Genomic DNA, 23,099 nt, shown 5'->3' with positions numbered 1-23,099 from the left:
CGGCCCCACCCCCGCAGCCCGTCGGACGCACACGCGTCCCCGCCCACCGCGGCCGGAAGTTCCGGTGGCGGATCGCTGGACCGGGCCCGAGCGGATCGCGGGCTCGGGCTGCGGGCTCGGGCTGCGGGCGCTGGGTGGGCCAGACGCGGAGCCTGGGAGCTGAGCCCAGGCTGTGCCGCGCGGCGCCATGAAGGGCAAGGAGGAGAAGGAAGGCGGCGCGCGGCTGGGCGCCGGCGGCGGAAGCCCCGAAAAAAGCCCGAGCGCGCAAGAGCTCAAGGAGCAGGGCAACCGGCTCTTCGTGGGCCGCAAGTACCCGGAGGCGGCGGCCTGCTACGGCCGCGCCATCGTGAGTGCACCCGCGCCGGGGAGGGGATCTGCGACCGGGCCAGGGGAGGGGGCGGGGCCCCGACTTCGGGCCCCGGGCCTTCGAAGGGTCCTGGCTCGTACGCGCGGACGTTTGGGCACTGAGAGTTTAGCGATGCTCTTATTCCAAAGGTGTCAAGGCCGCTGCTCTCCAGCCCAGTGCTGCTTGCTGGGGAAGTATGGCGAGTGGGGCTTCAGGGTGCCTGAGGTTCCCGGGCAGCGGACGAGGGATCCCTGTTCCTTGAGAACTCCAGGCCCAAAGCTGGGGATCTCCACAGGGCTCGGAAATTTATCTCGGCAACATTTCGTGGGAGGCAAGAAGGTGGGCTCAGGCAGGCCTTGGGACCGGGAGCGCACCCTCCACTAATCTTTAGCGTGCAGGAGCTTTGAAACTGAGAAATTTCTGGTGTCTTGATTCTCACCGTGGGTTCCAAACTGGGATAGGGTTTAGGACAGAGGGGGGCGCGCAGAGCTCACTTCCTCATGCTGGCTGGCCCGGCCTTGGTCCCCAGACCCGGAATCCTCTGGTGGCAGTGTACTACACCAACCGGGCATTGTGCTACCTGAAGATGCAGCAGCACGAGCAGGCCCTAGCAGACTGTCGGCGGGCCCTGGAGCTGGACGGGCAGTCTGTGAAGGCACACTTCTTCCTGGGACAATGCCAGCTAGAGATGGAGAGCTATGATGAGGCCATTGCCAACCTGCAGCGAGGTGGGCCTACTGGTTATTAGGTTGTAGGGGTGCCTGGGACCAGGTGGATAGTCTGGCCAGGTGACCTGAAGCCCCTCTCCCCCCAGCCTACAACCTCGCCAAGGAGCAGCGGCTCAACTTTGGGGATGACATCCCTAGTGCTCTGCGCATCGCCAAGAAGAAGCGCTGGAACAGCATTGAGGAGCGGCGCATCCACCAGGAGAACGAGCTGCACTCCTACCTCACCCGGCTTATTGTGGCCGAGCGGGAGAGGTGAGCTGTGCAAGTGGCAGGCTCCGCGTGCCCCCCACCCCCCTCAAGTCAGCACTCTCGGGCTAATTCGGAGCCAAGAACACGAGTGTTTATTGAAGGCCAACACGGGCGAGCAGGAGATGGAGGGAAATGAAACCTGAACAAGGGGTGGGTGGAGTGTGGCCTCTCCTGGCCAGACCCATTTCTGACTAGCTCCTGGCTGACCCCCAGGGAGCTGGAAGAATGCCAGAGGAACCACGAGGGTGATGAGGACGACAGCCACATCCGGGCCCAGCAGGCCTGCATCGAGGCCAAGCACGTGAGGGTGCCCCAGCCCGTGTGTGGGTGTGCGCCAGACCGCGTGCCTGTGGTGGGAGGGGGCCTGTGCCTGGGGAAGGGGGATGGGGCGTCTGGCCCATGCGTAGCTGCTTGCTTCTTTACAGGACAAGTACTTAGCAGACATGGATGAGCTTTTCTCCCAGGTGGATGAGAAAAGAAAGGTAAGCCCGGGTAGGTCCTCTGGCGCTGGGGAGCAGGCATCGGAGTGGCGTCCCCTTCCTGGTGCCTGACTGGACTGTCTGTGCTGTAGAAGCGAGACATCCCCGACTACCTGTGTGGCAAGATCAGCTTTGAGCTCATGCGGGAGCCGTGCATCACACCCAGTGGCATCACCTACGACCGCAAGGACATCGAGGAGCACCTGCAGGTGAGGGCCCACATGTGTTGGGAGCAGGACCCATAAGCACTGAGCGCTTTCTGACCCTGTTGTCACTGCACACTGCAGCGTGTGGGTCACTTTGACCCTGTCACCCGGAGCCCCCTGACCCAGGAACAGCTCATCCCGAACCTGGCCATGAAAGAGGTCATTGATGCGTTCATCTCTGAGAACGGCTGGGTGGAGGACTACTGAGGCCGGGCGAGTGCAAGGGCAGCCCGTCTTGCCTAGTATCCTGGCCCAGGAGGGCCTTGGGGCAGTAGCTCCCAGTCCCTGTACATAGTTTGTGTCCCTAGATCCCTGCCCCAGTGTCCCCACCCCCACCCTCATCAGTTTCGCTGCTGGACCATGAACCCCACCTCCACCTGTCTGGGCCAGAAACAGCAGGTGAGGGTGGGCTGCCGCCACCACTGTCCTGTAATAAAATCTGTGAGCACTAACGGGGGCGTGTGCTGGTGTGTGCTGGGCTCACCAGCCGCCCACTCTGGCTAGCTGAGGAAGGTGGAGATGAAAACACTGGTGTCCAGGTTTAGTGTGGCGTGCCACCATCGGTCAGGGAAATACAGCACCTGGTGGGGGACGGAGGCGGGGCACAGAAATTAGTTAGTGGCAGCTGGTCCAGCCTGGAGGCCCCTTCCTGTCGTCACCTACTGACCTCGCCAGCCTGGACGGTGCACTCCAGGGGTCTCTCAGATGGTGCCAGGGCTGGGTACACGTCCTGAAGCCAGGCCAGTGTGGTCTTGTTGGGGTGGAACTCCGGTGTCTTCTCCGGGGGATACAGGAACCAGCGCTGGGGGCGGGAGCAGCAAGGTCACTCTGTGTTGCAGTCAGCGAGCCCCAAGCCTCAGCCCCCATCCTGTGCTGACCTTGCGGCCGTAGACCACCTCTGAGAAGCCGGGCCCGTGCCAGTGGAAAGGCACCCCAGAACCAGCTCCTGTGGAGTTACCGGCAGTCGCTAACCAAACCCAGCCTGTAGTCTCCCCACCCCCTCTCTCTCTCCCATGCCCTCTGCTCCTGCAGGGTACCCACCTGCAACTCCAAAGCTGTAAGCAGCTGTGGTACCCAACAGGCTGAATGGGGGTGGGGAATAGTGCTGGAAAAGTGATGCCCATTCGCTGAAATTATTGTCCCCAAAGAAATACAAAGTGTCTGCCGGCAAAGAACACAGGACACGCAGGAACTTTGGCACCCGAGTACTTCCAATGCCCCCATCCCCTCCCACCCCACCCCAGGGCCGACCAAACCCCACTCACCGTTGCCCAAGGAGGTAGGATCCTGGGGGTGTAACAGGTGCTCCACATACTCCTGGAAGGGCAGGTCCACTGCGGGAAAGGGGCTGGTCAGGACTCGCTGGGGCCGCCTACAAGATGCTGACAGGCAGGGTGGGGCAGCTCACCTTTCCGGTAGGAGTAGGTGTTGGCAGTGCTCAGCCGTACCACGCTGTCCCCAAAGGAGGCCAGCAGCTTTTCTCGGGAGCACAGGGCCCGGAACCTCTAAGGGGGTGGGGAGAAGACTCAAGGGCTGGGCCCAGCAAGGGCGGAAAGTGGCCAGGAGGGGCGCCAGCACTCACCGAGTTGTCTGTGAGCCTCTGGAGGATGACGGGTCTGGAGAAGGCGTAGCTAGAAGGGGCAAGAGTCACGGCCAAGTCTGACCCGCGCCTGCCCGCTCCAGCCCCCACGGGTTAGTTCAAATAGATCCTGGGAGGTCAGGGAGGACGGGCGCGCCAGAAAGGGCGCGATATCGGCGCTCCGGGGTGGGTAGGGGGGACGTACTGCTGCACGAACTCGGAGTAGCTAAGGTCGGCCCGACGCTCCACGGCACAGCGCTCCTCCTCCGCCACCGCCGCCGCCGCCCCAGGCCCGCGTCGCTGCCTGCGGGCACAGCTGGTCAGCACCCCCGCCCCACCGCGCGCCCCGGGCCCCACCGCGCGCCCGGACCCCGCCGCTCACCACCCTCCGTCGCTCGCGTCCGCGGCCACCGGCCGGGCCGGGCCCGCCAGCGTCCAGAGCGCGAGCAGTAACTGCAGCCGCGCCCCCGACGCCATTAGCCCGCCGCCGCGAGGCATGGCGGGAACTCCGTCGTCGCAGCAACGGCCCGGAAGCACCTTCCTTTAGCCCGCCCCGGAAGGAAGGGTGTTTTCGAAGGCGGAGCGAAGGCCACCCGACCCGGGCTAGGGCCACGCCCCCCCCCCCGCCCCGCCAGTTCCCCTGGCGACGAGGCCACCTACCCACCCCGGTCGCCCAGCGCGGAAAAACCAACCGGGACGTCGTCGGGCGGCACGATGGGATGACAGGCAGCCTTAGACTGCGGCTCCCGCGTCCTTTATTTGGTTCGCACGCCCAGCCCCACCCACCCCAGGCCCAGCGCAGATGGGTCACGAGTACTCGCACAAGTGGCCGCAGCCCGCAGGGCAGTGGGAGCTGCCCTCCAGCCACTTCATGATGTGCTGCAGGTGGCCGCCGTGACTGCAGCCCTGGCACCACACGAACAGACCCTTGACCACGTGGTGGCAGACAGCACACATGCTGGCGCAGCGGTGGCACCGGTCACAGACCCAGCCACGGCTGCTCATGGGCCGCTTGCAGTGGCTGCAGTTGACGTGCAGGGTGGTGGAGGCCTGGTTGAGGCAGCTGACGGCGCGGCTGGTGCTGAGCTTGACCACCTGGTTGGACACGTTCCAGAGGCAGAAGCGCTGCAGCAGGTCGATGTAGGACGTGTACCAGTGCTCCTGGCGGTGCGGAGAGGGGAGGGAGGCAAGAGGCCGGGAGGTGGGCACGCTGTGGGCTTCACCCTGAGCGCGCCGGGTGCAGGTGAAGGCAGACGTGCGGGGGGTCAGGTCTGGGGGTGGCAGGGAGGCCCTCCCGGAGACCCGGTCACCCACCTGGGTCTGCTCGTCGATGTCCTTGCGCACGCGTTCACCCAGCACAATGAGCACAGACACGGCCATCTGCACATCGCCCTGCTCGGCGTAGAAGCGCAGCATGTCACACACCAGGGCGCTGAAGAAGTCAGGTGGCAGGCGGCTGTCGTAGAGGGCGTGTGATACCGAGATGAGCGAGAAGGAGGAGTCCATGGGAGCTGAGGAAGCCGCATCAGCCTCGCTGCCGCTCACGTGGGGCGAGTCGGCCTTGTCCTGCAGGTGCTCGGGGCCAGGTGGAGTGTCCACGATCTCGTGGCGTAGCGGGAAGGCCTCCTGGGGCAGCACATATTCGGGCTCCTCCGCTGCAAGGCAGGGGCAGGGAAGGCAGGGTCTGAGCCTCCGGCCCTGCCTCCCAACCCCACTCTCCCGGCCCCCACTCACGGTGTGCGTGTTCCGGGTCCAGCAGGTACAGCTCATCCTCCTCGCCCTCCACGTCGCCCAGCAGGTAATCTGCAGGCACATCGCTGCCCTCTGTCTCTTCGTTATCTGCCCACAAGGGAGGGTGGGCGTTCCAGAGGCAGCTGGTTCTGGGATGCCCTGGCCCCACTCCCATCAACCCCCTGCCCGCCCCTCAGCCTACCCTCATTGGTGATGAGTGTGGCTGAGGAGTCAAGCAGCACCGTGTCGCTCCGTGTGTCACCCTTGCTACGGTCCAGCCTGGTCTCACTGCCCAACCCCGGGGCCATATCCTTCAGATTGAAACTGGGGACAGGGAGGGCTGATGGGTAGATGGGTTCCAACGGTCCCACCCTCTGTGGAGAGCCACCCCCAGGCGTCTACCTGTTCATAAGTGGCAAGCCGCAAGAGCTACCCTTGCCCACGCTGTGGTTGAGGCTGGTAGCAGGTGCCAGGCCAGGGCTACAGTAGATGATCCGTAGCATGGTCCAGGTCTGTGCCACCTAGGAGCAGCCACCAGGCACTTACAAGGAGCCTGGGTCCCTGGTACCCCATGCAGCACCCACCCCCCCATGCCCAGATGGAATCACAACCTCTCAGTGTTCAGCTGCCCCAGGGACCTAGCATCCTGGCCCACCCCAAACGGGGGAGACTGACGCCTATGCCAAACGCAAAAATTCTAGCCTCCTTCCTACAGGGGAATAGACAAAAGCAGAAATTGAAGGCAGCCAACACGGAAATGAGCCTGCTGACCCAGGGAGACGAGAGTGGCTGCATGCACCTCTGCAGCGCAGGGACAGCTTGGGAAATCCAAAAGCAAAAACGAGCCACAAGAGGGCACTTGAACCCCATAACACCCGAGACCTGCACCCAGAGGACGGCATTGGCCTCGGGCTCACGGCAGGGCACTGGGCACCCTGTTACCAGGGTGATGGCTGGTGGTGGGAGCAGCCAGAGCTGAGTGCTAAATCCCTGAAAGGGTTTGGATGTAACAGTCGGAGGAACCCCCCAAGGTCATGGCCCCTGGGAGCCTCTGGGGCCACCCCACCCACCTGGTTGCGGCCAAGCTCCCGAGCCACTTTGGCATTGTGGTCACAGAGTTCAGCCAGAGGCCGACCAGCAAGGGCATAACGCTCGGCCGTGTCCACAAACCAGCTCATGCTGCCACTGCCAGGCTCTATCTCGAAGACGCTCAGAGCACTGGAGGCGAGGCCCACAAAAGGCTCGGCAGGATCCAGCTTGCGCTTGAAGAAGATGGGGTGGCGCCGATCACCAGCGTAGGGCTTGCGCCCAGACTCAGCGGCCACTAGGCTCTCCTTGGCAGCAAAGGCCAGGTCCCCAAAGAGGCCATAGCAGAGGCCTTCGGGGTTGGCGCGCTCAACAGGCTGGCTGGCATCACGGAACAGGTGTTGGCACAGCGTGCTGTCCTTAGAGCCGGAGAGCAGGAAAGAGGGGTCGTGTGGGTGGCGCCAGGCGATGCCCGTTGTGACATCGCGGTGCTCCTCAAACATGGCAGCCGGGACGAAAGGCCGGCGCACGTCCCACACGTAGATGTTATGGTCCACCATCATGGAGCAGGTGGCCAGGTGGTGGCGGCACTCGGGTCGCCACTTGACTCGAGCCACCGAGGCGATGGTTTGCACGCAGTGCACCTCTTTGGCGCGGTGCGTGGTCATGTCCCAGACCTTCACCATCTTGTCACGCCCACCTGTGGCCAGCCAGCCCCTGCAATAGGTCCGTGAAACCCTTAGCATCCTCTCCTGGGGTGGGAGAGCTCCCCGCTCTCTGCCTCACAGGTTCTGAGGCAGCCCTTCCGTGAGCCCATCCATCCCACCCTACTGCCACCGCCCTCCCCTCCACACCCCTCCCCACACCTGTCCTCAGGGTGCCAGTCGCAGCAGAAGACAGGTCCATTGTGGGCTGTGAACATCCTCTCACAGCGGTCAGGCCGCCGAATGTCCCAGAGCTGCACGTTGCCGTTCTCAAAGGTGGAGGCGAAGGTGAAATAGTCTCGGATGCTGAACTGGACGTCCCGCACACTCTCAGACTGGCCTGTGGACATCCATGGAGGGAGAAGGTGAGAGAGCCAGCCCACAGGAGGCTCCAGGAGAGAAGGCAGCCAGGTGTGGCGGCCTTGGAGTGACTGGACTGCAGTCACATGGCTGCCCATGACCAAGGCCGGGAAGCCTAGGAGGCGGAGTAAACACCCCTAAGCCTGCCTAGGGTGGGCGGTGGTGGGCAGAGGCTTCACAGAGGAGCTCGGGTAGATCAGGTCAGGGAGCAGGATGCCAGGCATCACGTGGTTTCCGAAGCAGAAACACGACCTCGACTTTCCCTGGATCCTGCATCTGACGTGAGCCCTTGCACAAAGCTGCGGCCTGCCTTCCGGACCGGCCATCGGAGCACTGAGCGTTGTTGGGCTGTCTGCACTCCCCCGAGGGTGCCCCAGCTTCGGCCCCATCCCTTCGCCTTGAGGTGGAGTGCCGGGTCAGCTCCGGGGACCGGAGACCTTAACGGTCCACATCCACCTCCCTGCACCAGCACACCAAGAGCCTTCAAAGACTCCAGCTTTTTCACAGCGCAGGTAGTTCAGGTGTTTTAGGAGGCCCCCCAGTTCTCTGAGGCGACTGAGGGCTCCGCCCTGTGCCGCACTTGGTCTCATCAGGGTGAACGGGCCAGCTGGCCTTGAGCTAGTGGCAGAGGAGCTGGGCCTGCTGGGAAAAGAACGTGGGGGGCAGGGGCAGGCAGCATACTCCGCCTCCTCTCATCCCTGAGCTGAGGACCTTGGAGGTCCCCGTGGCTTCCTTCAGTGAAGCGGCCCGGGGCTCTGAGGCAGGAAAAGAGGAGGCAGCAAACCAAAGCGTCCGCTCAGCGGCCCAGGTTGGCCACAGTCTGCTCAGGCTCTCCCTCATCCCACGCCCCCTGCTCCCATGCTGACCCTCAGCCACTCTGGTAGTGCTCTCGGGGAGCACACCTGAAGACTCTGGATGCACGTGGTGCCCTTCTCCACCTGCCCGACCACCTCCAGGGCCTCACCAGAGAAGGTGCTGACAGAGTCCTTCCTGCGGAGGTCGAAGCACTTCATGAAGCCGTCCTGGGAGCCGCTGAGCAGCACGTGGGCTTCGGTGGGGTGGAAGCAGACTTTGTTCACCGTGCGCTTGTGCTCTGTGAACAGCTGGTCCTGCTTGTTGCGCGACGGCCGTCCCAGGTTCCACGTGACCACCACGCCGTTGGTGGCCGCCGTGGCCAGCAGGTTCTCATCCATCTGGTGCCAGACCACGTCAGCGCAGCTCAGGTTGAGCGAGGGCTTGCGGCCCACACGCAGGTTCAACTTCTCCACAAACTGCTCGTCCTCAATGGCGTAGATCTTGAAGATGCTGCGGCCCGCCACGACCACCTGGGCGGCGTCACGGCACACACTGATGGCATTGGCCGGCGCGTCCAGGTGGCAGTGCATGGTGCGGCCCGTCAGCGCGCTGCCACCCAGGGCCGTGGTCACTCGGGACATCTTCTCCATGGCTGCCCGGCGGGGGGGGGGGGGTGGGGGGGTGGGGTGGGGACACGAGGCCCGTCAAGTGGGCTGGCCTGGTCAGCCAGGAGGGGCCTGTCAGTCCAGATCCGCCACCCTGGTTGGGTTCCCCCAAACTGCTTAGTCCTGGGCCGGTCAGTCTTGGGGAGCCAATCCAGGACCGTTCACCGCCCCTCAGGAGACATGTCTGACTTGTGGGGAGACCCTACCCGGTCAGTGCCAGCCCTGGTCCCCGCTCCATCCCCCAACAGTCAGACCCGGGTGGTTACTGGACCTTCGGTCAGTCAGTCCCTGCAAGGATGCGAAGTAGTCCCCACAGTCCGTCTCTGGGCCTCCAGGGAAGAGGCGGAAGGGCCAGAGGGGCGCCGCGGCCAACGACGGGACTTCAAGAGCCAAGCCGTGTAAAGAGCCTGAGGGGTCTGGCCGGACGGAAGGCAGGAGACCCCGGCAGCGCGGAGCACTGAGAGTGGCGCGCGCGGGGCCGGGGAGGCCTCGGGAACACGGCTGGAGGGGTCGGAGAAGCCTCTCCCTCCGCCGGCACCGGAGCCATCGCCTAAAACTGCCGGGCGGGCCTGGCCGGAACCGCCGGGCCGGAAGCAGCCCTTCTCTTTCCCGCCCACCTGCTCGCCGGAAGTGGTCCGTGCTTGTCGGCCCCTCAGCGGAACCGGGCACCTCACTGCAAGCGTTCCGGATGAGGGAGCCGAGTTGGTGCAGCCGGAAGGATGGTCCCGAACTGTGGGAGAGGCGCTGCCGGGCGTTCCCGCGGTTCCGCCTCAGCGGTTGGTCTTTTGATGCTGGTGCTCACTCTCCGCCAGCAAGTCCAGCCATCCCTAAACGAGTCCCGAATCCCTGCAGTCGTCTCCACCTCCTTCCTCACTCTCCTCCCCTGGACCCACCTCGTTCCCCCCGATCTGAGCCCCGCACAGCTGCCAGGTACCACTCTTTGGTCTAAGTCCACAGGGCTCCCCACCGCTCTAGGAATAACCCCCAGACTCCCGGCCTCCGTCTCTCCTGGCGCACTTCCAGCAACGGCCGCTTACACCGCTTCTTCCAGCCCGCCAAGCTCTTTCCTGTCCGGGCCACGCGATTGCTCTGCACTCTCCGCTCTGCAGAAAGCGTCTTCTCCACGCTCCAGGGTTCGGCTTAAGTATCTCGTTGTCAAAGGCCTTCCCCGGCCCCCACATCTAACATGTGGCCTCTCCAGTCACTGTCACCTCCACAGTGCTTGTCAAAACGCATTCCTTCGTTTACTGGTCATTACGTGTGGCACACGAGTGTATATCAGGCAGGGATCATGCCTGTCTTGGTCTCCACAAACTCCGGTGCCTGACAGATCCTGCTGGTTCACACCACCCCCCCCCCCCCCCCCCCCCGGGCAATCGAATGACCCTCTCTGAGCCGTCCTTTCTTTCCTGGTTTTGAGTCCTGTTCGGTCCTTGCTGTACTGTATGATTATAGGACATCCCTGCCTCCCTCTTAACCTCAGTTACCCAATGCACGAAACAGGGCTCATTTTTGCCCTTCTGGAAGGATGGACTAGATTCTAGATATTTTGAGGTTACTCTTATATGTAATGACTTTGGTATCATTCTCTCCTCCCCAAAGCAATGAAAGCTTAGGGACCGAATGTACTGGTCGTTGCTGTGTTCCCAGTCTGCACAGTGGCACCAACCTCTGCGTGTTGAGAGAACCAGAAAGTGTGATGAGTTGAGCGGTGCACAAGAGTCCAGAGACTTGGGCCACCCTGGGCAGATACACCTTCCCCTGCCATGGTCGGATGACCTAAAAACAACTCAGACACGTGTTTTTACAACTTTTTTAATATATATTTTTATAAACAGGTCACGTGATAAAATAGCACAAGAAACACTTACCAAATATAAGGTTATATCTTCCGCATATACAGGAGAATGAGGTCGTTATGTACAATAAGAAAATGATTTTAGGGGTTGGTTGGTTTTGTTTTGTTTTCCTCTCTCCCCTTAATTTTTCCTCCTACAGTCGTTGGAAATATCACAGCTTCAGTTGCATTAATACTTTGGACAAATGGACAGCTGCCTCCTCCCCACTAGGGAGCCGTGGGGAGGAGGGGCTGAAGAAACTGGCTCCTGACCACCTCAGCCCCGGAGCTTCCTGTGGGCACTCCAGGACAGGGAAATCTTTGGGCTGTTGAACTGTTTCTCTGCTTCAACAGCATCTCTCGCTCTCTCGCTCGCTCTCGCTCTCTCTCTCGCTCGCTCTCTCTCGCTCACTCTCTGGCTCTCTGGAAACTGGTTACTTTCTTCCAACCAGACAGGGGGTGTCCCAAGATTGGGTGTGGGCACTGTATTTCCTGGGGCTCAAGGTTGGGATGGAAAGGGGTCCCAGCCCCCTCCTCAGCAATTGCCAAGATGTGCCAGCATCCCCAGGACTTCCGTATGTCTTGGGATTGGACAGAACATGGCGAGAGCCCATTTGGGCAGGCAGAGGTTTGGGAAGCTGGGGAGGGGGTGGGGGCAGCTAGAAAGGAGCCCTCCCTCCTCTGGATGCTGAGGGTGTGCTGGCCACTGTAAGATTGGAGTTGCTGGCTGGCGCTGATCCTGAGCCTTGGCTGGGGCCCGCTTTTCCAGCTTCCACCTGACAGAGACCCGCCCAGGATAAAGTGTGGCGCTGAGGAGGCTGGGCCTAGCTGGCTACAGGGACTGGTGTGGGGTCCACCCAGGGCTGTTTGCAAGGCCTGCAGGGCCTGAGGGTTGCTCCAGCTTGTGGTTTCTCAAGGTGGTGGTGTCCTGCCCGGGTTGAGGTAAGCTGCAGCCGGCTCGGTTAATGTTGATTACACCAATATCATTGTCAGCCAGGGCTGTCCCTCCCTCAACCCAGTTCCACCCCATTCTGGCCCACGGACCCATAGACCTGCCAGTGGGGGATGGGGCGAGCAGGGGACTGCCTCATACAGTGGCCAGGGAAAGGGGAGGTCTCATGGGGTCAGGCTGGCATGAGGTGGGGCACGGGCGGGAGGGACTTGGGCTCCTTGGCGGGCCATGGCTTTGGCGGTGGCCTGTTTCCCCTCGCACCCCTCCGAGGGCCTCAGGCGCGGTGCAGTGGAAGATGCGGGAAGCCCTTGGGGCTCTTCTGGCCCCTGTGTCCTGGGGGACTCAGCTCCCCTCAGTCCCTCCGGGCCCTGCCCGAGATGGGGGGACAGCGGGGAGACAGAGCGGGGTGTGGCGGGGAAGGTGGTAAGGGCGGCGGTCAGGAGAGCTCAAAGCGCCCCCTAGGGCCGAGCCCCGGCCCCACCCCCCCCCCCACCCCCAGCGGGTGGACGAATGATGGAGGCGGCTGTGGTGCGGTGGAGGGCGGGCGTGCAGTGCGGGCACGAGGGGCATGCACAGAGTCCCCGAGTGTGCGTGCGTGCGTGGGGCTGGGCCCGCCCGCCGCCCCTCCCCGCCCGGGCGGGGCCAGGAGGGGCGCGGGGGCCGGGCGGTCACCAGGTTCGCCCTGCCTCCCGCGCTGGGCCGCAGGCGCGAGGGCTCCCCTGAGGGCAGGGCCGGGAGAAGGCGTCCCGCCCCGGAGCGTGGCGGCTTCCTGCGCCGGGGGCGGGGAGGCCCGCGCTACTCGATGACGAGACAGCGGGGCAGGTGCTGCGAGAAGTACTTGAAGAGCTCGGGGGTGGCCCCGGGGCAGTTGGTCAGCTCCAGTTCCTCCAGCTCCTGCAGCTGCACCAGGCCCGACAGCCCCGTGGTGGTCAGCAGCGGGCAGCCTGCAGCGGGCGGGAGGCGAGGCGGCGGCTGAGTGCGGGGGCCGGCGGAGCTCGCCCGGCGTCTCCCTCCGGACCGGGCCCTGGGACCCGGGGAGTCAGCCCCAGGTATGAATCGGCGCGAGGGACCCGGCAGGGCCAGGTGAGGGCGGGTGGGGTCTCACCTGCCAGAGACAAGAGCCGCAAACTCCTCATGGCCAGGAGGTGCTTCAGCCCGAAGTCCTGCACCTGGGCGGGAGGGGAGGGCAGGGCGGGTTAACGACCTCTGCTCGCTGCCTGGCGGGGAGGCGGGGGGGGGGGGGGGGGGGGGGGGCACTTCTAGGGTCAGGCCTTGGGCCTGGAGCTGTTGGAGGCGCAGGGGGGCAGGGCTCAAAAAGGGGGTTTCTCGGCCTCCCAAGGAGCCAGGAGGCAGCGGGGGAGTGGCGCTGAGGGCCCCAGGGAGTCCGGGCGCTCGGCCTGTGTCGCGCGCTAGGCGTGGAGGGACCCAAACTTCCTCTGACCCTTCCGGGATCAGGGCAGCGGGCTGAGCGTCCGGGAAGGGCCGAATCCCCCACCTCCGCTCCCCAGTCTTCGGAGGTGAGGAGGGCGGGTACCTGGCAGCACCATCGCAGGTAGAGGCTGCGGAGGGACGACATGGTGGACAAGTAGCTGAGGCCAGTATCCGTGATGCGTACACACCTGTGGGTGCAACAGAGGGGCGCTGCCCACCTTGAAACACCCCGCCCCTCAGCTCCGCCCCTTCCTGCTTTTCCCCCCGCGTGTCCAGGCCTGAAGCTCCCCTCCGCCAGCACAGATGAGAGCGCTTCCCTTTCCACAGACTCTCCCCAGCCAGGTCCCCCCCAACCCCCACCCTGGTTGCTTGGTGGCACCACCCGTTCCGGGGTGGGGGGCGGTTCAGCCCCACCCTTGTTACAGGGCCACTCTGGATCCCGGGTTTGTGAGCGCCGGTCCTCAACCCACTCCCCATCACGCGGCAGCGCCACTCCGCTACACGTCGCTCCACTGGTCTAGGCTCCCCGCTCAGAAGGCCCCGCCCCGCCCCCCCGCCCCCCCCCCACTGCCCCGGGCGTGGGGGTCGCGCGCACCTGTCCAGCACCAGCTCCTCCAGGCGGTGCAGGTCGCAGGCCACGTACTCGAGCGCCATGTCGGTGATGCGCGGGCACCACGAAAGGTCAAGGCTGCGCAGCTTGCGCAGGTTTTCGGCCACGAGCTCGACGCCGTCGTCGGTGACCTTGGAGCAGCCGGAGAGGCTGAGCGCGGTGAGGTTGGGCAGGCTGTGCACCACGTTGACCACGCCGTGGTTGGTGATCTCCCAGCAGGAGAGCAGACGCAGCGTGTGCGTGCTGTGGCCCTGGCGTGCTGTGAAGTAGGCCAGCGCCGTGTCCGTCACGTGGTAGGCCTGCAAGCTCAGCTCGGCCAGGTTGGGCAGCAGCTGCGAGATGGCCGCAATGGCGTCGTCGGCCACGTTGATGCAGTCGCTCACGCTCAGCGAGGTGATCCGGGCGCTCAGGCTGGACCACAGCCCCGCCTCGGTGAAGTCGTTGCAGCCTGACAGCTCCAGGCGCACGACCCCCTGCATCTGCTCCAGCATCACCTGCGGGCAGCAGGGCGTGGTGAGGATGGGGGGGGGGGGCGGGGCGGAAGGAGCCCAATGAGGGGCAGAAAGCAGTGTTCTCGAGTGTAGACGGGTGTAAAACAGGACAAGTGCACGTCACAGTGTGTTTCTCACATCACCACAACATTCTAAGAGAAGAGGCAGAGCACAGGGGGACCTGGGAGCTCAGGGCCTCTCCAGAGCAGGGGCTCCAGAGCACTTGGTGTTAAGGATTTGATGGTTAGAGTCCTGGCCCTGGGGAAGGGGCAGCTTGCACAGCTGCTCCTCTGGCCTGAGCACCTGCTCCCTTGCAGCATCCCCCCCCCCCCCCACCCAAGGCTGGCCTCACAGGCATGTAGGGCTCTGAGCTCAGAGGGGGCTCCCACTTGACTGATTGCTTTGATGTTGCTGTCTTGAAATTCTTAACCATCTTTGAACAAGGGACTTGAATTTTCATTTTGGATTGGGTCCCCCCAATTATGTAACCAGTCCTGCTTCCCCTCCCCCAGAGACATGATCCACAGAGCACCAGCACCACCCTCAGCTCCTTTGCTCCTTGTATGCCTGGGGTTTCCTCTGGGGGCACCCTCCCTCCCCCCACCCCCAGCTCATTTGCTGCTGCTTGGCCCTGCCCACCCCACCCCTGTCCCTTCCAGGCCACCGGTGGGGCGCACCTCCAGGCCGGCATCGGTGATGGTGGAGCGCTTGAGGCTCATGGCCTTGACGCCCTTCTTAGAGAGGGAGTAGTTGTCGATGAACTCACAGATGTCCAGGTCGGAGACACCAACCAGGCAGAAGCCCTCAAAACCACGCGCAGCGAAGCCCTGCAGGTTCACAAACTCCTTCTCGCCACCAGGCAACACGTTGTAGAGCTCCTTGGCGTGCAGCACAGGTGTGAGGCCCGCCCAGAACTTGGGCTGGTAGAGCACACGCCGCCAGGCCTTGCACACCTGGGCCAGCACGCACTTCTCACAGGCTGAGAAGTACCAGAAGAGGCCATTGAGGATCTTTTCATCTGTGGCCAGTGGTGGCCGCTCCACTGGGGGCCCAGGAACTGGGACTGAGGCTGGTCCACCAAGGGGGAGCCCTGCTGGGGGGCACAGGCCCCCAGCTAGGGCAGCCCGTGGCAGTGGGGCAGCCAGGCTGGGTGGTGGGAGGGTGGGTGGGGGTGGTGGCTGGCAGGGCCGGTTCTTGGCAGCTGGTGTGCCCTTGGTGATACTGGCTGCACCCAGGCCGTTGGGCTGGCCCGGCAGCTTTACCAGGCCATTTCGAGGCAAGCATGGAGGCTTGGGGTCGCCGTCCACACCCGGGCTCGACATCTTCCTCGCTCGATCTGCAGACAGGGTCCAGGATGGGGTAATGAGTCTCCTGCTGCAGCATGGCTGGGCTCCTTCCCATCCCAGGGCATCTCCTCCCCTGGCACTCCCAGAACCACCCAACAGAAAGGATCTGAATCTAAGTCCCTTCTTCCCCGACTGTGAGATCAGGGCTGTTCATGACTATGACACTCCCTGAGCACCTACTATGCGCACTGAGCTCAACCAGTACTCACATCTTTTTGACAGCTAGGTACTATGGTTCTCGTTTTAGAGATGAGAGAAGAGAGGCACCGACAGACAGACACTTGCCTGGGACTGCTCCCTTCACCTTTACTACCCTGATGCCCAACATCAGCGTTTGCCAGGCCTACCTCTACCCGGGTAGGAACTGGGAGACTGAGGGAGCTGGTGTGGGGCGGCCTCTGCATCTCCACTGTGGGGTTCCAGCATGCCTCTGAGGAGTGGTTCCAGGACCCTGTCTGAGACTCACACACCAGCCCCTGAAAATGTCAGTGCCTACTGGAGGTTCTGTGGTTCATAATCTACCCAAAAGAAAGGGTGAGGTTTACTCTGATGCCAGCACAATGATCCCTGGACACATACTGTCCTGTAATCCTCCATGTAACCCGTTGAGGATCGTACTATGATGACCGTGCCCGTTGTTACAGATGAGGAAAATAAAGCAGCATGAACTGTTTGCCCAAGGTCACAGTAAGTGGTGGAGTCGAGGCTTGGCCTAGGGCTGGCCGTGGAAGCATATTTGTAGAGAGTTCCTCTTAGGGTGGGACTGAAGCCACCCCCCCCAATGCGCCCCCCCCCACCAGGGCTCTGAGGTTGTGAATGGGTGGCAGATGGCTTTGAGCACAGATAGCCCTGGAGAGGGGGGCAGGGGGACCCTCACAGTACCACCATCTGCTCCACATTCCAGATCTTCTCTCGCCCACCCCCACTCTAGACATCCCATGGAAAGGCAGTGCACCCAGTGGTTCAGCCATACAAGCTCTAGGGTCACACACCCTGGCTCTGTGGCCTCAGTGAGGCACTTTTCTCTGAGACTCACTTTCCTTACTTTTGAGCCTGAGAAAGGATGATACACCCCCACAGGACAACATGTGAAAAGGGCTAAGCATAGTGTATGGCCCACAGTCAGCATTTGGAAAGTGGTGAGGAAGTTGCTTCTGGACCCCATGGCCGTCCTGAGGGGAAGGGGTAAGGAGCCATTAGGAGGGAGGGAGGTGAGCCACCCTGCCCTGCTCTACCCAGCACCATGCCTCCACTGGCTTCCAAGCCCTGGACAGGACAACCCTTGCTGGCCTTCCACATCTGTGGAGGGGTTGCTGACCTGGGCTGGGACCAGGGGTCTATGGGAACATATGGCCTCATGGCTACCAACTCAGCTTTGGGTCGAAAGGCCTTCCTGCTCTGACAGCCATGAGCCCCCAGCCTGGCAGTCCACATCAGGCCCACCCTCCCCAGGGGAGGCTCCCCAACCTTGGCTGTCCCTTTACTGCAGCTCATGACCAGATAGTAGCAGCCTCACACTGGATAAAACACGACATTCATAACAACGTCCGCTGAATGTCCACTAGCTTCATGTCAGCCCCGTGTGTGTTGGGGCGGGGGGGGGGGGGGGAGCAGCCTGACATGAGGGCTGCCCCAGATCTCTTTAAACCAGTATGTGATGAGGAAACCGTTGTGGATCAGAAGTGCCTCATGGAGGGACAGGGTGAAGCCCACGACTGGCCGCCCACTCCTGGGACCAGAGGAGAGGCTGTCCTGTCGTCCTGTCGACTCCCTCCTGTGGGCTGTGCTGGGTTCAGAAAGGCAGCCCCAGCCTGAATACCTTCTGTGTCCCCGGTGCCCGGCGCCAGGATCTCAGGGCTCAGGGCGCGCCGCCCACCCGACCTCCGCCGCTTCCCGCAGACCAGGCGCGGCTGGCTCGGCCCCGGAGCGCAGCACCATGGACAGCGCCCCTCCAGCCGCTGTGCGCGTGCTCGGAGGCCAGGCCCCGGCGGGCTCCACCGCGGACAGCGGCTGGTGGGGGTGGGGAGGGGGGCCGGCCCCGGCAAACCCAGCTCAGCAGGCGACGGGGCGGGGCGAGAAGCCGCCCGCTCCGCCAAGATCCGGAGGAGGCGGCGGAGGTGGCACCAGGGGAGAAATAACTCAAGAGCAGTGCCGATTTAGGTTAAAGATGCTCCCAGCCACGGGTGTGCACGTGGAGTGCCTGAGTTGGTGGTGGGGGGCAGGGTGCACGTGGATGCCCCGGGCATCTGCAGGGCTCTTCCCCCCCCCCCCATCCACCCCACTGGAGCTCACATTTGCACGCGCCCACAGTCCCATCCCCTCTTCAGGCCTCAGGGTGGAGCTGGTGAAAACAGCCAGCGGGTGAAGGGAGCCCACGGGAGGGAGGGGCCAGGTCGAGGATGGCCTCCGCCTGGGGGTGGGGGTGGGGGTGTCCGAGGCCTGGCTGCCCCTTATCTCACACTCACATCCCTGGCCAGAAGGCACTGCCCTGCCTGCCAGTGGGTTAGCCCTTCTGCCGTGCCTTCGCCTGGAGCTGCCTCTCGGCGGAAGCAGCTCTGAGCTCCTGACCTTGTCCATGGTCCTGCTGGGCTCCACCTGCACACTCCAGCCTCACTGACCCAGCCTGACAATCCTTGCTCTGTGGCTCAAAACTGGAAACAGCCACAGCTTGGCCCAGGGGTCAGGGCTTTAGGAGAGAACCGAGCTTGCGGTCAGAGATGAGTCTTCCTGTCAGTTAGGCAGGGGGTCTCTTGCAGGGGGCTGGGACAAGTGGCCCTCTGCCTGGTCCCACCCACCCAGCCAGATGGGCTGCGAGACCCCAACCTCTTTCGTACTTGTTCCTGTCCCTACTGCATGCACTGGGGCTCAGAGGACCTGCCCGGAGTTTCTAGTCAGGATGGGGTAGGGGCAGTGGCCAGTCTTATGTGGTCTGCCTCCTCCTTTAGAACTAAGCACTAGGAGCTAACGCTAGGAAAAGAGGCGTTTTAAAAAGATGGCCAAACTTGCACTATTCTCAGCCTCAGCCTCTGGTGTCTTGTGCCTCCGTGTGGAGCGGAATTCTGGAGGAGGTCCTCCTGGGATAGGCTGCGGGGGCTCCAGGTTCCTGGGAGGACTCCAGAACTTGGTGGCTCCCAGGCCGACAGTCTCCAGATGCCCACGCTGAGGCTCTGAAAGGAACTGCTTCTTTTGCGGCCAAGTCACTGGGCCCTGAGACCTAGCAAGTCCACCTTACAGCCTCGCCTCTGGTTCCTCCTCAGCCATGGCCCTACAGTCCAGCCAGACCCCCTGTTCTGTATTCCTCATCCCCTCCCAGGGCACATGATGGGCCCCCTGCTTGCTCAGTCGGCCTCCCCACTTCTTAACCCTGCCAGCTCCTTACCCTCCATCCTTCAGTGTGAGCACCACCCCGGTCTCCCCCTGCGGGACTCCCCAGCCCTGAAAAAAAGCATCTCCAGGGTCTCAGTCATTACTGTCCATCCATCTGTCTCTTCCCTTGGCTGGGGACTTCTTGAAGACTGGCAGCACCATGACTGAGTGGCCTCTGAGTGCTGGCTGAATGAATGAATGAATGAATGAATGAATGAATGAATGAATAATGGCAGTCAGCAGGGTCATGCAGAAAGGGATATGGCTGCCAGATGCCCAGGAGGCTTGATGGAAGACAGGCCAGATGAAGAAGAGGGCAGTGGATGGTAGGGGAGCTGCTTGTAGCTCAGTTTGTTAATCGTGGTTGTAGCAGAGGCCACTGTCCACAGTGAGGGCAGCCACTGGGTTGGGTTGGTGCCAGAGTCTCTGAGAAGGCACCCAAGACCCTAGGGCTTAGGGTGGGCCTTGCAATTATTCAGGCCCATGGGAAGAGGATGGCTCACATCTCTTTTTTGGCTGAGTCCCCACTATGGGAGCTGCAGGGTTAAGGAGGCTGCCTGCCCATCCCTCATAATCTGGCCAGATCCAGGGAGAGGGGACAGGAGCCACCAGAAGGGAGGGAGGAGCTGGTCCTGCCCTGCTCTTCCCAGTGCCACTCCTCTATTGCTGGTCTGAGCCCTTCACACACTGCCTGACCAGGCGTGGGGAAAGCGGGGCTCAGAGACTGAATTTTCAAAAGGTGCACAAAGCTGGGATTTGACCCCAGTTTGTCTGACCTCCAAAGACCAAGCTAGGCATTGAGGTCCAGATGGTGACCCTGGGCCCTCAGCTGGTCTGCCGCTGGCCAGGTGCACTTCCTGAGGCCTTTTCCTCTGCCCTGTTCTGCTTCTCCTGTCCCTGTGTCCTCCCAGCCTGTGACCTTAGGCTAGTGTTCTCCCCCAGCATTGTCTCTGTCATGCCCCTGCTCTCTCTCCAGAGGCTGCAAGCTGCAGGACTCTCTTCTTTTGGACTGCTCGTGCCTAGGAAACCCTCCACTCCTCATGGCCCCCAACTCCGAGATCTCTTCCTTCATCCCCGATACTCTGACACAGCCCACCGTGAATGCTGGAGGGGTCTGGCCCTGATAGGACCTGCACTGACCAATTCTCCTGGCCCACTGAGGCCCATGGAGCTGGACAGGGTGTGGGTAGCCAGAAAAATTCACATCGGGTCGATCTGCAGTGACATCCCCAGGGACTGGGGTGACAACCAGCTTGGGATTGGGGACACAGTGCGGGCTGACAAACTCCATGACAAGCCCCGTGACTCAGGCACATTCACATCCCTGTCACTTTGCACATGTGCCAGGCAGCACTCCCTTCCCGCCCCCAGCCCAGGGATGCTTCTGGGGTGCAGGCTGCCCCACCCGTGCCCCGGGGGCTCCAGGAAGTGAGCACATGGCTTCAAAAGAGACCCAATCGGTGCTTCATCAGACCCAGTCCTGCGGTCAAGCTCAAGACAGCTTGGCCATGTGGGACTGGGCACCTTGGGAAACGGGCTTGGGCTCCACGCCTCATCTTGGCTCTTTTGCTCTGGAGGATGAGCCCTCCAGTGCCTAGACTGGGGGCATCTAGTGTCTGCCTCTTTGGTTGGCTGTCTCAAACCCTCCCCCTCTTCCCCACCAAGTGAAGCGATGGGGTCCAAGCCCACCCTCTGTGACTGGTCTGGCTGCGGCTCCAACCTGCCAGTGGTGGGGAAGGTTCTGAACCACCCACTTACCCCACAGAGCCTTCCTTCACTGCCACCTCCACTCTTCCCCTCTGAGGCACGGCAGCGAGCACCCACGTGTTACAAGATGGGGCTGCAGGCAGCCGAGCAGGGCCCTACCTTGGGGTGAGATGTCTCCCTGGCTCTCAGCAGCGCAGGCTTCCTGGGCCCAGGCCAGCGGTCTCGAGGGCCCCAGGTGCCCCTACCTCAGGGCTAATTGTGTCCTTCTTCCATTGGGAGAGAGGACTCACTGAAGTGCCCTGGAAGTGGGTGTGAACTGGAGGGTAGCGCCTGTCCAGAGAGCCTGCCCAGCATCAGGGGTACTTATAGGCCTGGCCCAAGTGAGAGGTGGCTGAGGAAGAGGGGAGCCAAGTAGCGGAGACGGCGGGCCCTTGGGGCCTGAACAGTCTGCCCTGCACTGCCCACGTTTATGACCGGGGTTTGGATCTCCCTTGTCCCCATAGCTCCTGGTCCAGACCTGTGGCCACCTCCTGCCAGGCCAGCAAGTCTCCATCAAGCCTTTGCCCTCTCAGGGACCCAGCCCAGGCCTCCGCTCAAAGGCGTTGGCTGAAAGAAGGGGCCTGGGAGGTGGCGGGTACCGGGAAGGGACTGACCGAGTGGGCAGGTGAAGCGGCATCCGCCATCTGTTCTCTCTTTGGAGGGAAGGCTTCCTGTGCAGAGGCCGGGAGGGGCTGGAGGAGTGGCCACTGGGCCGTGGGCTCCCTGAGGCTCCAACAGCTAGGGTGTTGGGTGCCTTCTGGGGTGATGGGTGGGGGACTCTCTCCCCTGAAATCCCGGGAGGCCAGACCCCTGCCCTAGCAAGTCTCAGAGTGCCCGGTTTCCCTTCTGGGGCCGTCCAACCTCGGCCAAGGCTCGACCCCTCCTCCAGGACCAGGCACGTGGCCAGCCTCCTCCTTTCCCCTCATCCTCCTGCTGTGGTGGCAGCTCCACACAGGCCCAGGTGTCCAGGGCAGACTGGGCCCCCGCCATGCATCCACATGGCTCCTGGAGTGGAACTGTGTCTAACACCTGTCTCATAGGCCCAGGGGCTCGTGGTGCTGGGAGGGAAGCTCAGAGCTCAAAGGAGGTCCAGGATCTCACCCAGCCACGCCGGCTGGGGGCCTGCAGTTCTGCTTCCACCGAGATATGGTCGGGCGGCACCGGCCCACAGCCCTGGTCCAGTGGCTGTGGGGAGCGTGCTTCAACCAGGCAGCCTCTGGGGTCAGGAGCCCTGGGAGGGCCTGTCAGGACCACAGGCTCAGTGGCCTCCGCCTGGGAAGCGGCCGCGCGTATGTGAGACCCTGGGGGTGTTGGCGGCCCTGTCCGAAGCCCCCTCCCCCCTCCTCATTGTGGCCGCCGCGATGGCGTGGCCTGGCCCCTTCCCCGGCTCCACAGCCTGGCCCGGTGCACACACCTTACCTCGGCCCGGGCACCTGGCTCATGCCACGCTGTCCGCCGGGCGTCTTCTCGTCATGGGGAGCCCGGCATGGGCGCTGGCGAAGCGGGGAGGCGGCCGAGGTGCTGGCCTGGCCGGCAGGGCCCAGCCGCGCCCCGCGCCCCGGCCTGGCCGGCCCCCTCGGCCGCGCCCGGAGAGGAGCTCCCCGGTGGGAGAGGATCGGCTGCCCGAGCCTCCCACCGGGGAGGCTGAGGCAGTGCCCAGATAAATAAGGCCGCTTTGCAGGGAGCCGGGCGGGCGCCTCCTCCCTCCCCGCGCCCTCCTCCCCGCGCTCCTCCGCGGCCGCCGGCGGCGCCGCGCGCGCCCCCCGCCCGGCTCTACACGCCGCGCCCTCGCGCGCTCCCGGCGCCAGGAGCCAATCCGGTTGGCGAGCCCGGGCGGGGGCGCCGAGGATGCCGAGCCCCGCCCCGCCCGCCGCGCCCTGCCGCGCGCCCACGGGCACGCGCCGGCCCGGCGGCACCCCTGCCCCTCCGCCTCGGGCGCCCGCACAACAGCAGACCCGCGCGCACGGCGGGGCGGGGCGGGGCGGGCAGGGCGCGCAGCCCGAGAGCCGCCTGCCCGGGGAGAGCCCTGCCTGCGCGGAGACCTGCGGGGGGAGAGGACTCGAGCTCTTTGGCGCCGGCGGTTGGCTCGGGGGTACGTGGTCCAGCGCAGACAGGTGCCGGCCCCGCGCGTCCCGACCCTGGGATGCCACCTTCGAGGGCAAGGACGGTGCCCCCCTCCCCCTCCCAGCCCTTCCTGCGGAGCGGAGCGGGCGGCCAAGCCCCCTTCATGGCCCTCACGTCTCCGGCGCACCTGCTGGGTGCCAAGTCCAGAACCCCCCGCAGCGGGGACGCCCCCTCTCCCGCAGAGCCGAGAAACAAGTGACCACCAGATCATTACAAGGGAGTGACAAGCGCGATGAAATTTCAAGAGGGCCACGTGACAGTAACCGCGGGAGGGGGCTGGAGGCGTCGCTCCTGAGCACAGGACACTTGACAGGCGACCCCAAGGATG

At 63.5% G+C, this 23,099-nt stretch overlaps 4 protein-coding genes across 7 annotated transcripts; 1 reads left to right on the top strand and 3 right to left on the bottom strand.

Moving 5' to 3' along the window:
- Positions 1–42: 42 nt before the first annotated feature.
- On the top strand, positions 43–2,460 carry STUB1 (STIP1 homology and U-box containing protein 1). The gene is made up of 7 exons (XM_086691722.1): positions 43–346; positions 876–1,074; positions 1,161–1,326; positions 1,537–1,624; positions 1,749–1,805; positions 1,895–2,011; positions 2,090–2,460. The coding sequence occupies exons 1-7, from the start codon at positions 188–190 to the stop codon at positions 2,213–2,215; spliced, it is 912 nt and encodes a 303-aa protein (XP_086547848.1). The 5' UTR covers positions 43–187; the 3' UTR covers positions 2,216–2,460.
- Positions 1,875–4,126, bottom strand: JMJD8 (jumonji domain containing 8). Of its 3 annotated transcripts, none has more exons than XM_086691724.1 (10): positions 3,970–4,126; positions 3,793–3,891; positions 3,591–3,639; positions 3,417–3,513; positions 3,274–3,342; positions 3,050–3,169; positions 2,887–2,975; positions 2,676–2,810; positions 2,462–2,589; positions 1,875–1,915 (listed from the first exon to the last, which is right to left on the bottom strand). In XM_086691724.1, the coding sequence occupies exons 1-9, from the start codon at positions 4,083–4,085 to the stop codon at positions 2,509–2,511; spliced, it is 855 nt and encodes a 284-aa protein (XP_086547850.1). In that variant the 5' UTR covers positions 4,086–4,126; the 3' UTR covers positions 1,875–1,915; positions 2,462–2,508. The 3 variants fall into 3 exon arrangements, with proteins under 3 accessions (XP_086547850.1, XP_086547849.1, XP_086547852.1); XM_086691723.1 differs by having other exon boundaries at positions 2,493–2,589; XM_086691726.1 differs by having other exon boundaries at positions 2,493–2,589; positions 2,887–2,954.
- A 166-nt stretch (positions 4,127–4,292) lies between these two features.
- WDR24 (WD repeat domain 24) lies at positions 4,293–9,477 on the bottom strand. Its single transcript, XM_025923367.2, has 8 exons — positions 8,373–9,477; positions 7,211–7,388; positions 6,389–7,061; positions 5,721–5,839; positions 5,521–5,642; positions 5,322–5,426; positions 4,902–5,242; positions 4,293–4,748 (listed from the first exon to the last, which is right to left on the bottom strand). The coding sequence occupies exons 1-8, from the start codon at positions 8,851–8,853 to the stop codon at positions 4,395–4,397; spliced, it is 2,373 nt and encodes a 790-aa protein (XP_025779152.1). The 5' UTR covers positions 8,854–9,477; the 3' UTR covers positions 4,293–4,394.
- A 1,190-nt stretch (positions 9,478–10,667) lies between these two features.
- FBXL16 (F-box and leucine rich repeat protein 16) lies at positions 10,668–22,354 on the bottom strand. Of its 2 annotated transcripts, none has more exons than XM_086691721.1 (6): positions 22,062–22,354; positions 14,867–15,525; positions 13,684–14,192; positions 13,192–13,276; positions 12,763–12,826; positions 10,668–12,601 (listed from the first exon to the last, which is right to left on the bottom strand). In XM_086691721.1, exons 2-6 carry the CDS (start codon positions 15,509–15,511, stop codon positions 12,453–12,455), a joined length of 1,452 nt encoding a protein of 483 aa, XP_086547847.1. In that variant the 5' UTR covers positions 15,512–15,525; positions 22,062–22,354; the 3' UTR covers positions 10,668–12,452. The 2 variants fall into 2 exon arrangements, with proteins under 2 accessions (XP_086547847.1, XP_086547846.1); XM_086691720.1 differs by having other exon boundaries at positions 22,067–22,353.
- Positions 22,355–23,099: the final 745 nt, after the last annotated feature.

The sequence above is a fragment of the Puma concolor genome, chromosome E3, assembly GCF_028749965.1.
Source record: "Puma concolor isolate L17-30 chromosome E3, mPumCon1.1.hap2, whole genome shotgun sequence".
NCBI lineage: Eukaryota > Metazoa > Chordata > Mammalia > Carnivora > Felidae > Puma > Puma concolor.
This window is presented reverse-complemented; position numbering and strand designations above follow the sequence as displayed.